The 14,506-nt window shown below is 31.3% G+C and overlaps 2 protein-coding genes across 3 annotated transcripts; one reads left to right on the top strand and one right to left on the bottom strand.

Annotated features, from left to right (window-relative positions):
* The first annotated feature begins 1,568 nt into the window (after positions 1-1,568).
* On the top strand, positions 1,569-4,545 carry LOC114390382. The gene is made up of 3 exons (XM_028351103.1): positions 1,569-1,859; positions 2,282-3,186; positions 3,692-4,545. The coding sequence occupies exons 2-3, from the start codon at positions 2,309-2,311 to the stop codon at positions 4,149-4,151; spliced, it is 1,338 nt and encodes a 445-aa protein (XP_028206904.1). The 5' UTR covers positions 1,569-1,859; positions 2,282-2,308; the 3' UTR covers positions 4,152-4,545.
* A 3,753-nt stretch (positions 4,546-8,298) lies between these two features.
* LOC114390711 (uncharacterized protein At4g00950-like) lies at positions 8,299-10,428 on the bottom strand. 2 transcript variants are annotated; one of them, XM_028351561.1, is made up of 2 exons: positions 9,422-10,422; positions 8,299-8,696 (listed from the first exon to the last, which is right to left on the bottom strand). In XM_028351561.1, the coding sequence occupies exons 1-2, from the start codon at positions 10,067-10,069 to the stop codon at positions 8,619-8,621; spliced, it is 726 nt and encodes a 241-aa protein (XP_028207362.1). In that variant the 5' UTR covers positions 10,070-10,422; the 3' UTR covers positions 8,299-8,618. The 2 variants fall into 2 exon arrangements, with proteins under 2 accessions (XP_028207362.1, XP_028207363.1); XM_028351562.1 differs by lacking the exon at positions 8,299-8,696 and adding an exon at positions 9,043-9,264 and having other exon boundaries at positions 9,422-10,428.
* Between the last annotated feature and the right edge of the window lie 4,078 nt (positions 10,429-14,506).

The following is a 14,506-nucleotide window of genomic DNA, read 5'->3' on the forward strand; positions in this document are numbered from 1 at the left end:
AGAAAATATTAAGAGACATTTTTTACTATAATAGATAAACTTTATTAAGATACATTTATTAAAAAAAATTAAAATATGTGAAAATAATTTTATTTACAAATAAATAATTTTTTTAAGAGTCCTTGTCAAAAAACCTTAATGGACTATAAAAACAAAAATAGAAAAAATTACTTTCAAAGAAGTGTTTGTTTACGGTAATTAAGCTGCTGTTAGACTCACCTACCAAGCTTGAATAATGACTAATCATATTTTCTTAACTGGCAACCAAAAAGTGAAACGTGGATCACAATCATGCTCCAAAACCCATTGTAATTTGTAAATACCAACCCCAACCACAATAAAAACTATGGGTAAGCCCCCTGATTATGAACTTTGTGTTGACACAACACGTAAATATGATCTAAATGCACCCCACGCCATGTTTGTTGTGATATGATATGTCTTATCAACTGTACAAAAATAACACCTAAGTGAAGAGTTATTTTTTAGTAAATATTTAAATTAGTCTTTAAAATTATAAGGTGGTTTAATTTTTTGTTAATTCTTAATTTAATAAAATTTAATTTGTTTTACTATTTTTGTGTAAAATAATAGTTTAGTCTTTATTCTTTAATCCATATGTATAAGTTCAATATAAATATTAGTTATATCACTACTTGATGAATGGTATTATGGTGAAATTCTTCAAAATGTTTAGATGGAGGGAAGCTCCACGCCCCTTTCTTATCTTCGATATTGTTGGTATAAACTATATATAAACAAATCTTTTCACTGTATCACTATTTTCTTAATCACTGAGTGGTCATTTAAAGGCATACATCGTGCAAGCAAATTTGAAAGTTTTTTTACGGAACTTGACAGGATAAATGGCAAAAACTTAAAATATACAGTATCGTGCATCTTCATAAATGTTCATTAGTTATTTTTTTAACTATTTTTATATATAAGTTTCTATAATATCCTAGTAAATTTCAATTAAGTAGAGCTTAAATTTATAAAAATATAATTATGTTACGCTTTAAAACTTAAAAGAGTGTTTTATTGCTTAATAATCTTAAACAATTCAATTTAAATCAAACACATGATGAATATATCCATGTAAAGAGATGCTTATATTTAATGCTTAATTATGTTTGAAACAAAATTGCTATGAAAGAAGATACCAAAAATATAAAAATAAATAAATAAAAATTATCTAACAGTGATCCTAAAAAAAGTGACAATTTTGAATGTAGAAATGGAATTAGTATCTTGGCAATCAGGACACACACAGAATTTATGTGAATCTTTGGAAGAAAACTCTTGTGATGTAATAATTGCAATGTCTTTTCTTTTTGAGAATTTGGTGTATCAGCGATCAGCCGTTCAAATCTTGTTCATGTGACACGTGTCAGGCTGAAATTGTTCTGATCTTATGATGTTGGTTTTGATCCTTAAAAAACCTGAAACCACCGACTCTCGTAGAATGTTTTTTTTCCCAGTGGACCCCACCAACTAACAAAGACCCGCGAAAGTGAGAACATAGAATCATAACCACCGCGGTTGTGGAAACCGACAACATAGAATCATAACCAAAAAACAACGTAAGCTGACACGAAAGCCATCATTAATTCTCGTTAAAAGAAAAACTACCATTTTCTTCTTCTTCTTCGCTGCTTCTGATTCTGATTCTTTGTGATCCCAATCTGATTCTCTTTTTTTTTTTCTTCTTCCAATTTCTAACTTCCTTTCACCTTCATCAACTCAATCTTCAATTCCAAGCCTCAAATTGTTCAGTACACTACCACCCCTCAAGAGATTTTGCATTTTCTGTAGATGTTATGTGCTCCCTGTCTCTTTTGAAAATCGTGGATGATCTAGTGAGTTCTGTAGTGGCTTTTGTGAAAATTGAGAACCTTTTTTGTTTTCAATTTTCTTTACTTTGGATGTATGCATGTAGCAGTAAACTATTATCTGTTTCTATTTCTTTTCATACGGATGTGCGGAGTACTAGTTCCAATCTTCTTCATCTCAATGTTTGTTTTTACTTTTATTTGATTATCATCTTGAATGAATAATACATGTCCCATCATTCAATCAGAAACTGTCATGTATGCATTCAATCAGAAACTGTCATATATGGTAAATTTGTTGATAACTACTTTTGATTTTTGATTGGTGGATAGTCTTACAACCTTCTAGATTCATAGTGCATGTTTATTGAACTCTTTGACACATAATGCATATATATTCCTTTATTTGATTTGGGATGTTTAACTGCCAACATTTTTGTTTTGGGCAGAGATTATGAAGAATAGATGAAGAAGTGATGGCCACAGCAGAAGTGAGAGCTGCATGGCAGAGAGCTGTTAATCGTTGTTTTGTCCAAGAAGATGCAAAAAGAGCCCCTAAGTTGGCTTGTTGTCAATCTTCATGTGCAACATCAAAATTGTTTGATGCTGGAGCAGCCAGTGCTGCTGATGAATATGATCATGCTGCTGCTAGTGTCACCCATTTTAACCAGAAATCTTCATTTTCCAATGTGATTCCTGATTCAAGATGGTGGTTGTTGCAATTGCAAGCTAACTATGAATTTCAAAAAGGTTTAACATATGAACAGTTAAATGCGTTAGAGGATGAGGTTGAAAATTTGAATGTTCGTAATGAACAGAAAACATGTAAAGGAGATGCTAATCACTTTGGTGATGAGAACCATGAGTATATTTCTTCCATGGAAGGAATGCAAGAGGTTTATAGTAAAAATTCTAAAGCATATCGTCAACCAATGGATATGATTGCTAAACATGAGACTATGAAGATTGATTCTGTTGGCTGTACAATGTCCAAGCATACAAATGATTTCTTCTTTGATTCTGATTATTCATGGATTGGAGTTGAGAAGGCACTACCAAGGTGGAGAACTACAGATAGAGATGAGTTAGCTTGCTTTGTTTTGCGCAAATCACTCAACCATGTTGAGAATTGTGACCTTCCCCCTCCACAAAAGTATCTTAGAGGACAACCATGTGCTGATATCTGTGATATCAAAATAAGAACATCGTCTTTTGACCAGGAAGCCAAATCCTGTGCCTTTTCCAATTTAAAAGTTCAAGCAAAGAGAAGTTTAGAATCAGAATTGATGCATAGGATGCTTGTGCCTTCAACCAATAAAGGGCATTTAAATTTTGATTGGGACAAATATTCAAGGTATTCTCCTCGTCACATTTGTTTGGTTCACTTGGTTGCACTAGCACCTTATGTGGCTATAATTTACTCCCATAACACTTTAAATCAAACAAGTTACAAATTGAGAAATGCTGTATGGTGGGAAATTGGTTCATCCCATTATTTTTTCTAGAGTCTCCCGATGCTATATTTCTAATCTTTAAGCAACTTACACGAACATCTCCTGAAGTTTTCTGAGATTGATTATGACTCCATAGTCCATACTTCTTTTAACGTTTTTAATGTTTACAATAACTCTCTTATAGTTGTGCATGGTGTAATATGCTTCTTGAGTAATAAAAGGTGTCATTATAATGTATTTCAAACAATTAACGAGAGTTAGTGTGAGAGTAAAAATGAGGTAATAAAAGGTATCATTATAGTGTATTTCTGTGGTTGAGTGAATAAACTATGTACATTTTATGAGGTTCATTTGGGGCATGTTATTCGGTTTTCAAATCAATTTGTTTGGACTTGCAATTTGCAGAAGTTATCCCATCATCCATGGGGGTGTCACAGAACAAGTTTTTGAGGGAAATCCCAACAAAGCTCAACTTATGGAAGCATTGTGTCATTCCCAAACACGTGCAAGGAAAGCAGAGGAGGCAGCAAAACAGGCTTGTGCTGAAAAAGAGCACACAATTGCACTCTTTTTCATACAAGCTTCACAACTTTTTGCTTATAAGCAATGGTTTCAGCTGTTGCAGCTGGAAGCTCTTAACACTCAGGTTAAGAACAAGGATCAACCAATATCTACTCTCTTCCCATGGATACGTAGGAAACCGGGCGAGACAAAGCTAAAATTTGGCTATGCCATACAAGAGATGCTTGGCAAGCCAGAAAGTGAAATTGCAACATATGCTGTTGCATTTGCTTTAGGATTGAGTCTTGTTGGGGCTGGCTTGCTCTTAGGTTGGACTGTTGGTTGCATGTTACCTAGTCCATAGTTTTGTAGCATTTAGAGTCAAGTCTTGCTTTGCATGAAGAATGGTAAACAAAGGAGGAAATTGGTTCAATTAGAGAAAGAAGAGAAATTTGTTTTATCAAAGGTGTATGCAGTTTTGTAGATTTTGTTAGTCTGTAATGTACATTCTGCATTGTATTTCCGAAATGTATACTAAGAATTGTTTTGTACATAAATATCTGTATTTCTTTGAATCTTTTCAAATATCCTCTAGGGAATTGTTCTAAACCGGAGAAAGAAGAATGCACATTCTGCATTGTAGTGTTAGGCCAAGTCTAAATGAGGGCAAGTTTTTTCCCCTCCATTTTTTAGTTCAACTTGCACATTTTGTTGGGTTAATTGAGCTAATTGGTGGGGTTTAACCCACCACCTCTACTGGTGCATCGTGTTTTCATCCATTAGATCTTAAATTTTTGGGGAGTTAATTTTTCGTGTACTGGGAATGTAAATATTTTTGCACTGTATATAAATTAAAAAGGACTTAAGTTTGAGTTTTAAGTATTATGAAGGAAGTCAAGAGTCTTGTTCACGGCCGGATCTCAGAGGCCCCAAAGTCAGAGGCTTTAGAGTTGTCCACGAAATTTTAAATTATGTGTGAACTTAAAGTGACAAAAGAATATCACATTTATTTATAAAATAATGTCTATGGCCCAAAGGTTTGAAACCCAAATATTAAGGTCCAACTGTTTCATTATGACTTGTTCGTTATTTTTTATTGGCCTACTAGACAAACGGTCCATAGCCCAACAAGCTCTTAGCCTTTAGGCAGAATGCTTAAGCACACATGTATGACTCATCCTTGGTGGAGTAATCTCAATCTAACAGTCCAAGTCTTCTTATTTATGGCTATTTATGATTAAGTGATAACATAAAGAAATTTACACTTTCATCAATGTATTTTAATTGAATTCATTTTGGGAGTAGAAAACTCTAAATTAGTCTTGGACTGATGGCTAGATTGTTGAATTTGCCTATTGCTGCAGAATCTGTATGTCAAGTGTCTTAGGTATGCAATGAATAACATATGACACTAGTCTTAAATTGGCTTGTTTTCACAAAGTCAATAATACAGTCGACAAAAATAATAGGTATTCAAAGTATGTTATATCTTGCTTCTAACGAAAATAATAGGTATTAAAAATATGTTATATCTTGCTTCTAGATGTGGAGAATAAGCCTTGTAACTGCGATTGCAACCGTGAAGAATAATGACTACAGCTTATCTGTTTGTTGAAATAACTTGTGCTTGGTGACAATATTTTCCAGCATGAATTGACCATTGAATCATTGATTTCATGGTCGATTCTTTTAAATTCCATTAGGACAAAAATCGTTTCCTAATAAGTCAAAATAAATAAATGCTGTACAAATTTGGAAGCACGGAACCTACTTCAGGCTTCCAAAAAGTTCTGAAATTAACTTATGTTAAAAGACGTTGTATATATATTATTTAGTCCTAAAATGAAATAATTTTTGTTGTTTTGATTCTTGAAAGAGCACATTTATATGGTCTCCAAAAGTGTAAAATTACTAACAAGTTTTTTCTATCAAGTTGCTTCCTTGTAAACAATTTTATTTGATGAAGAACTAATTTGTATAAAAAAAAAAACTTTTATGAACAGAAAAAGCTGACTTGTTGATGGACAAAATTCTATATTAATTCTTTAAAAGTGAAAAGTTAATCTTTTAACTAAATCATTCGCATGTTGATCATATTTTCCTAAATAATTAAAATAAATTTTTGAATAAGACAACATATTTGTGTTAGTTTCATACTTAGAATTGATGCTTGAAATTGAATTTAGTCTCATTAGTCTTAATTTTTCTATTTGAAAATCTTTTAAAAATTCTAGTCATAATTATATAAAAATTTTATGGGATTACAAAATAATTAGCTTAAGCCATTTCTAACTTCTAACCAACACAATAAAAATTGTCTTCTTCAGTCACCAATTCATTAAAAACTATCAATTCCTCACTCATATTCCACAAATGCTGTGCTTACTTTAATTGTGGCTGCTGTTGTCTCTCTAACTGGATAGATCAGTTGTTTTCCAAACTCGATCCATCCAACGGACTTATGTACGCTCCAATTAGAAGTTTCAAAATGTACGCTTTTCTTTTACATATTCAAAATGTAATTCTTTTCAAATTGTACTTATAGTTATAGCTAACCAAATCAAGTTGTTTTTAAAATAATAATTATACTGTTATACTTAAGCTATTTAATAATAATATATTTTTTTCAACGATAAATACTCTATACTAACATCATGATCAATAAAATAAAAATGATTTAATAATTAGCATATAAAATATTTTTTAATAAGAGATTTATAATTCAATTCCTCTAAAGTGACCAACTCATAAAAAACAAGGTAAATAATCTTGGTCATTGACAAGAAAATCAATTGATGTTGAATGTACGTAAGCAGGACCGTGTTAGAATTTTTTAGGCCTTAGGTAAATTTTATATTTAAAAAATTATTAATTAAAATTTAATAATCAAACAATTTAAACATCTCATTCAATAATAATTTATTCAAATCAATATCTTTGTAATATAATTTATCTCAAGTTAATTTAAAAACTAATTTTTATTTTCTTTCAAGAATGACATGAATTACTAATATTATTAATAATATTATGTAAATATTACCTGCATGTAAAATTAATTATTTTTAATATAATTTAATTAATATTTTTAAGATTACTAATATCAAATTAAAGCATACCAAAACTTTCAAGATTAATATAATATTTTTTTTAATTCAATCTCTTTTAAAATTCTTAATTATTATAAACTAAGAACTTGAAGGAGTCTAAGGCAATGGCCTCATTCGTCTTGCCATAGTCATGGCTTGATACATAACAAATCATGCATTTGATTGTTAAATTAATAATTAATTTTCTCATCAACAACTAACAACTATATTTACTTTTATTCATTTCAGATGAACAAATCAAACCGATAATTCAAACCAAATCAATTAAATTTGTTCAAATTTTTTCTTAGTTAGGGTTCAATTCAATTCAAATCAAACCAATTAGTATCGATAACAATTGGTTTGAGCATCGGATTCAGAATTTTCAAATTCGAATCAATATGAACACACTGAATATATATTATTAATTTTTATTATTTTTAAATAATGAAGTTTCTTATATGAGTTTAATGTTTATGCACTAATAATTTTATAGTATTATCCAATCACAAATCACTGTTTGAATTAATTTAAGATTAATATTTTAAAAATAAAAAAACTTACAATACATAATGAGTTATGATTGAATGAATGTGTAAAATTTTGTACATTATCAGTATATAACCATCTTTTAATTTATATTTTTAGGTCGTTTTGTGTATTTCCTTTACATTTTATGTTAATCACAAAGACTTAAAAACTCACTTTAACACTTTCATTTTCCTTTATCATGCAACCCTAAAATGACGACTCACTTGCACTCTTACAAAGCCCCATACAATCATCATTATGCTTTCTCATGATGGTTGTTGAGCCTCCTCTAAACCTCCACCCAATCTATGTTGGTAATACAACTTTGATATTTAGACCTCCTAAAATGGATTTGACTAATTTAATGTATGTCACATGATTATCGATTAATTTTGGGATAAAATTGTTATTTTATATTTTTTTTTCAAAACAATTTTTTATTGTCTTTTTTTTTTATCATATGTAAGGTGATCTGAATCAAATCAACCTATTCAGCATATGTTTGTTTTGGGTTAGACAAAAAAAATCTAAAATCCAAACCAATTAAAATCAATTGATTCAAATTTCATTTCCCCTAAAACCCAAACCAACCCAAACATAAACACCCTTAACAACTTATATCTAGACAACAAAATTGAAATTGAATTTAAAATTTTGATTCTACGTCTAATTCCTTGTATAAGTCAAACATAACATCTATAATTTTGAACCCATTCCAATTCTATTGGAAATCAAATCGAAATTGTAGAATATAATTTTTAATTTCATTACCTAAAATATCCTAATGAAAAGTAATTATTGACTAATGCATTATATGGTTTCTTGTTAAAAAAAAATATTTTAACGACAATGAATCAATAAGGGTGGCACCGTCCACAACGGCTATGAGCATGATTACAATTTAATAGATATCGCACCTGCCAGATTCCATTAAGATACCATATAATGAAGGCTTGAAAATTTGTACATCTTATCCTATGACAATAACATGTAACATAAAGTTTGAGCAGCAACGAACGAACCAATCCAAAAGTGTTACAGTGGTATAGCAGCAGATGAAACAAGTTATGAATGCAACCTGCGACTCTGATTTTTTTCATAAATACAATAGAAAGATAAATGGAGAAAAAAAAAAGTAATTAATATGGCAGTGAATAAATAGCATCCAAGGTAATCGATTTTGACCTAACCATGACCAAAAAGGTCCCAGAAGCCTAAGGCCAACACCCATATTTCTTCAGTTTTTTACCCCTCCATGGAACCACCCGCTTCAACCCCTCACACATCGTTGTCTACAGAAATCAAAACCCGTGCAATATTAGGGACCATGTTAACTTTGTCGATAGAATCTTACACAGAAAAAAACAGACAATTTTATGACACAAATCAACCCCTTTTATGGTTACACCCTCTACCCCAAATTACAACTTTGGTCAAGTGGAATAAGCACCCTCAATTTTCAGATTCCTATCTAACTTCTAAGCATTATTATTAGGACAAACTATGCTGACACCTTAGTATTTTTTGAAAATTTACACATACTTCTTTTTAAGAACTAAAGTAGTTTTCCTTAATTATTTGAAACACATTATGTGAAATTTCAAGAAATAATCCAATTGCATATATATACTGCTAGATCAATGATAACACACAAATAGATTAGATGACTATCTTCGTACACTAAACTAAATCATTTAATATGACTATGAGTCAAAGAGAATTTTATACACAGTTTCCTCCACTAAAAAATAGTAACTATAGTTCACTAAAATCCCTCATTATGAATCTCCACTACAGGATGCTGACCAAATAGCCATTCAGGGAAGCTTGACTTCAAAACCACACCAGCCCAGATATAAACTGCTAAAAAGTTACATGCTTTATACATCATAACACAAGTTTTAGCAAAGTAAAATTTCAAGCACTGAGAAAAAAATCTATAAACCCAATTAAAGCAGAGAAAAGCAAGGCATAATAAAGTGTGTTAAAACTTAAAAGCTAAAAAAAAAAAACTTACCCACACACTAGACTTGGCATGGAATGGGTTAGTAAAGCTCCCAGGACGATTCCTCTTTCTCATACTCCTCACCTTCTTGTGAGTGCCAACACATTCAGGATCTTTTTCAACAGAAGATGGAAAGACATAACTACCCCCACCACCACTAGCCTCTCTTTTCAAGGCCTTTTCCCTCCATGAACCAAACCACCCTTTCTCCTTCTCCTCCTCCTTGATCCCCACTCCTTGGTTCAAAACCATGGTCCCAAGTTTCCCTCTTTCAGACCCAAAAGAACCGTACAAGTCTTCATTCATTCTAAAAGAAGGAGAGTTGCAAGTGTTGGTGGTAGCCACATAAGGGTATGGTCCCTCCAAAACAGTGGTGGGTGATGAAAGTTTGTTGCTTTTGTTGTTGTTTTGGGAATCAAGTAGCAACCTTGGAGGAAGTTCCAAGCACTTTGGAGTTGGGTTTGAGAAGCTCACAATATCAGTGCAAGGCCTTGGCTTCCCTGGCTCCTCTTCCCAACCAAATGGAACTGAAGCTGAAGTGAAAAGTGGTGGAGTTTTCATCCCTGGTCTCTCTGGAGAATGCATTGTTGGAGGGTTCAACAAGGGTAGTTTTGGTATCTTGCACTGATCTGCCTCAAACTCTACTTCACAACCACCCATCACTACTCTCTTTGTCTCTCTCTCACACTCACACACACTTTGTGTGTTGGAACAACTATAAGTCTATAAGTGTTAGCTTTTGACTATGCTTTTTTGTGTTTTGATGACATAAAAGAAGAAAAGACAATATTGAAATGTGGAAGAGATGAAGGGAAGCTCTTTCAGCCGAAAAGGTTGGATCTTTCGGTCATATTGGTATTTCTGTGAGGCAAATTAAGCTTCAAAATCAAATGGGGTCTCATTCATGATTCATCAATATATTACGTGTACTTTGTGAAATAATGTGCATAGACTACTGAGGAGTGGGGACTTTAATTTCTTCACACGTTAACGTTTTGCTGGAGCCGGATAATGAAAAAGAAAATGAACTCCTCCTTCAATTCAATTCAAATTTCTTTTTTTTTTACTGCGTAATTATTTCATCATTGAATTCTGCTTTTCCAAAAGTCGCCAAGTGGTTTGATTATTATCAAATCAAATCACTTTGTTGGTGTCAAACTAGAAACTTAGCATTTTGTTGAATTGCTTGCGTGGGAGAGGCTAGCTCGAAATATTTGAACGTGATTTTTGGTATAGAACTATTAGATGATCGTTTACAAAACTAATTTTAAAAGAAAATTATTTTGGAAAATTGATTTTAGAGTAAAGTAATTTATATTTTGACGTTTTAATTTAAAAAAATAAGTTAGCAGTAAAATTAAGTGTAACTTTTTTATTTGATATAAATGCTACTTAAAGCTATTTCAACTGAAAATTAATTTTGATTCATAATTATTTTATTTTTTTATAATGAATTCATAATTAATTTCATAACGTAAGTTACCTACCAAAAATCATGCTATTAAGTATTAATTACTATTTCAACTTAATTTTAAATTATCCAATGTGAATTTAAACACGCATATAACATCAAAGTTCAAATAAAAAAAATGAAATTGTGTTGAATAATTTTTACATTTTAGTAATATAATAATTAGATAAATTCATAAATTTTTTATTTGAATAATATTTGTTTTCTTTTCTCATTTTCTCCCCACTCGAGAAGAAATAATTTTTGTGAGTCCTCCCACTATCTTTCTTCTAACCTTTCCATTTTTCTCTTTAACCCATGGTTAAAATTTATGATTTTTCTTCCCACTTTTCTCCACTCATTTTCATTCCAACCACACATACTATTGGCTCAAATACACGCAACACTCCTTTCTCGGTCTCGACTCATTTAACATGCATTTCTCTCGTTGAAAAACTGTATTGTGACAAAAATATAGAATATTTTTTTTATAAATATGTGTGAGTAGCGTTATTTATTAAGAAACTTAATTTATTTCATACTCTTCAATTCATACATTGGCTCCATTTAATTATTCCTTGGTGCATCACGTGACACATCAAATGATCCAGATTAATTTGTTTTATACCAATTTCACGTAGGTAATGATTTGGACCTTAACCCTTTCACCTACACAAACATAAGACACTTGATTTGTCTTGTTGGATCAAGCCATATTGGACACAGATTGTGATAGAAAATTGAGTGGCGTGAACAGAGTACTCTTATAGGCTTCATTTGCATTCTAAAATGAACTTTCCGAAAAGCAATGAAAAATACAGGAAATAATAGTGGAAATGCATGTCCTGTCTAGACTCATCTGCCCTATGAAACGAGTCATTCTTATTTGCCACCAAATTCCATTAGATTTCCTTCGTATCAGGCAACAATGAAAATTACATACTATGAGTTGACGTTCATGTTTGTTCAAATATCAGAATACCCAAAAAATTGTATCAAAGGCTACATTTTTAACTCTTTTTTTTTTGGTTAAGTTGGTTTAAATAACAATATTTCAATTATATATAAAAAAAATTAAGGAATATTTCAAATATAGGATGCATTACAATTAGAGGTGGGTATATGAGTTTGTGTGTGTGTTTGTGTAGTTGTTTAACCCTCTATTTCCCACATTCTGAGACAAAAAACGTGGTTGAAGAAAATTGTTAGATTCATCATGTTGAAAAGAGGATGAATAAACAAGTCTCTTTATATGTGGTTCGTGTTTAGTCCAATAAGCCCATGGACTAACGGAGTAGTTTGCATGGCTAACTATTTTTTATAATTAAAAAAATGATTGAGATTATAAAAATTTATAAAAAAAAAAAAAACTTTATAAAAACGAGAAAAAAAGAGAGTCAAAGATTAACGAAAATGTAGCAAATATGCATGGATGATTCAAATTCAAATAGTAAAATCTAAAAGAACATCATCTACTCCACTTGGACACCAAATAAAACATTAATAAAACTCAATAGCTTTAAACAATAAAAGATCAGACTGAGGAAACCGGAAGTGTTAATTTTCTAAGTATTGATAAGACATTAAGCAATAAAAGTATAAAACAATAATTAATATTAAAAAAATTGCTCTTAAAGTTGATAAGGTAACATGTGGATCCAAATGGTATAACCCACAAAGTTAAATGAATTGGGCCTAATAGATTTGCATGTGAATGGATCAACATATTCTGAATCAAAGAAGGGAATTAATTTCTGCACCCAGCAATTCCCCAAAATACTCAAACTACCCTCTACTTATTTCTTCTTCTTCCTCTTCCTTCTTCACTTAAAATTTGTGCTTGTTTTTCACTACTTCTCTACTGAGAGTTCTGTTAAAGGTGGTGTGTGAATTTTGGTCGAGCTCATTGGTTACCCTTTACTTTTTTTTTTTTTGCAACTATGATTTTGTTCTATATGGATTAGCAATACGTATAAAACATATGGATTGACAATTCTATATGTTTTCTATATGTGTCGACACTGGTAATGCCTTCCCAGACTTCCAATGGCAAGCACATGATTTTATCTCATGATAATCTTCGACGGCAATAGAAGAAACAGCAATAGGAAAATGCTCCTTGATCCAACACTGCATATATTTAAAAAACAAAAATCAAAACAATACTCAATATAAAATACAAAACAAAAAATTAAATTTAAAATAAATTATAAATGCTTGTAAAAGTGTGATATATCCTGTAAGTTGTCTGGTCATTCTCTTTGACACATCATTCAAATTCTCATACATATGGACTAGTGCAGTAGCTCCCCATGCATAGCTTCCAGTTTGGCTGAGGTCACGAAATGTATCCAAGAATACCACATGCATGTGTGTGACACTCTTGCTAGCAAAGAGTGTGCAACCTACTAGATGCAAAAGATATGCTCGAACTGCTACGATCCACTCTCCTGCATCACATTTGCTACGATAAATGTCTTACATCAGGATAGTCGAACATATGCCCCCATGGCATTGAAATGTCTCATCTCTTGCTTCTTGTGAACTGACTTCAATCAACTCCACTAACAAGTCCACAACTTGGTCTACATGGAGAGCATCAAAGGTATGGAAGGCGCCTGTAATAGGTAAATGTAGCAATGATGTCACATCATCGAGGGTGATAGTGACCTTTCCTACCGGAAGATGGAAACTACTGGTTTCCTTATGTCACCTCTCGGCCAAAGCAAATATAAGTCCTCTGTCACCAGTGTCCAATGAACATGCAATCAGAGGACTTAATCATGTGGCAGTCATTATGCTTTCAATCTATGAAGCAGACCTTCAAAATTTCTCTATCTTCCTTCCATGAGAGGACAACTTCAACTCAGGATGTTCTTGAAGAAAAAAAAAATTAATCATTTCAACTTAAATTAAAAAATAGTTACAAAAATATTACATATTTTAAAAAATCAATATCTCTCCATTTCAAACTCTGGTTGTTACATGATAAACATAATCAGTCAAAACAGATGTATCGTGGGACCTGCCTAGAAAATCCTGGACATCAGCACACACATCATCAATAATGGGTTCCTGAGGTTGCTCATGAACCCCATCAGCTGCATGATCAAGATGCTCACCATCCTTAGTAATAGGTGTAGCTGCCCGTTGTCTACGTGCAAATGATGTCATCCTTCGTCGTCGAGGGACTTCATCCGCTTCACCACTAACTTCTGTTCCAGAGGCTCTTCCTAAAACTTTGACTAAAGTCCAACACAATTCTCTGGTTTTAACCATAATTTACACATTTAAACAGTAATAACAATTAATGTCATCATTTAAATAATAGTTGACTTTCATAAACTAACTAAAAAATTGACTAATAAATAAATTTAATTTGAAATATTGAATAAATTACTATTTAATTATTCACAATATATATTTAATAATTTTATAATTAAATTTTTTAATACTTTTATATATTCATTAATCAATATACAAATTCTTTTAAAATATTTATAGACTTCACATCACTAATTTTAGCAAACTTAAATATATGATAAAAATCTAAGTACAATTTTTTTATTTCAAATAAATGAGTATGTTTTTTTATAAACAAATGACGAAATTTTAATTTTATACTTTCAAATACTATTTATATAAAT

The sequence above is a fragment of the Glycine soja genome, chromosome 16 (assembly GCF_004193775.1).
Source record: "Glycine soja cultivar W05 chromosome 16, ASM419377v2, whole genome shotgun sequence".
Taxonomy (NCBI): domain Eukaryota; kingdom Viridiplantae; phylum Streptophyta; class Magnoliopsida; order Fabales; family Fabaceae; genus Glycine; species Glycine soja.

Coding starts and splice junctions, on each gene's coding strand:
- LOC114390711 (XM_028351561.1), bottom strand. CDS start 10,069: ATGGGTGGTTGTGAAGTAGAGTTTGAGGCAGATCAGTGCAAGATACCA. Junction 8,697..9,421: donor ATGCCAAGTCTAGTGTGTGG/GTAAGTTTTTTT, acceptor TGATTTCTGTAG/ACAACGATGTGTGAGGGGTT.
- LOC114390382 (XM_028351103.1), top strand. CDS start 2,309: ATGGCCACAGCAGAAGTGAGAGCTGCATGGCAGAGAGCTGTTAATCGT. Junction 3,187..3,691: donor GATTGGGACAAATATTCAAG/GTATTCTCCTCG, acceptor TGCAATTTGCAG/AAGTTATCCCATCATCCATG.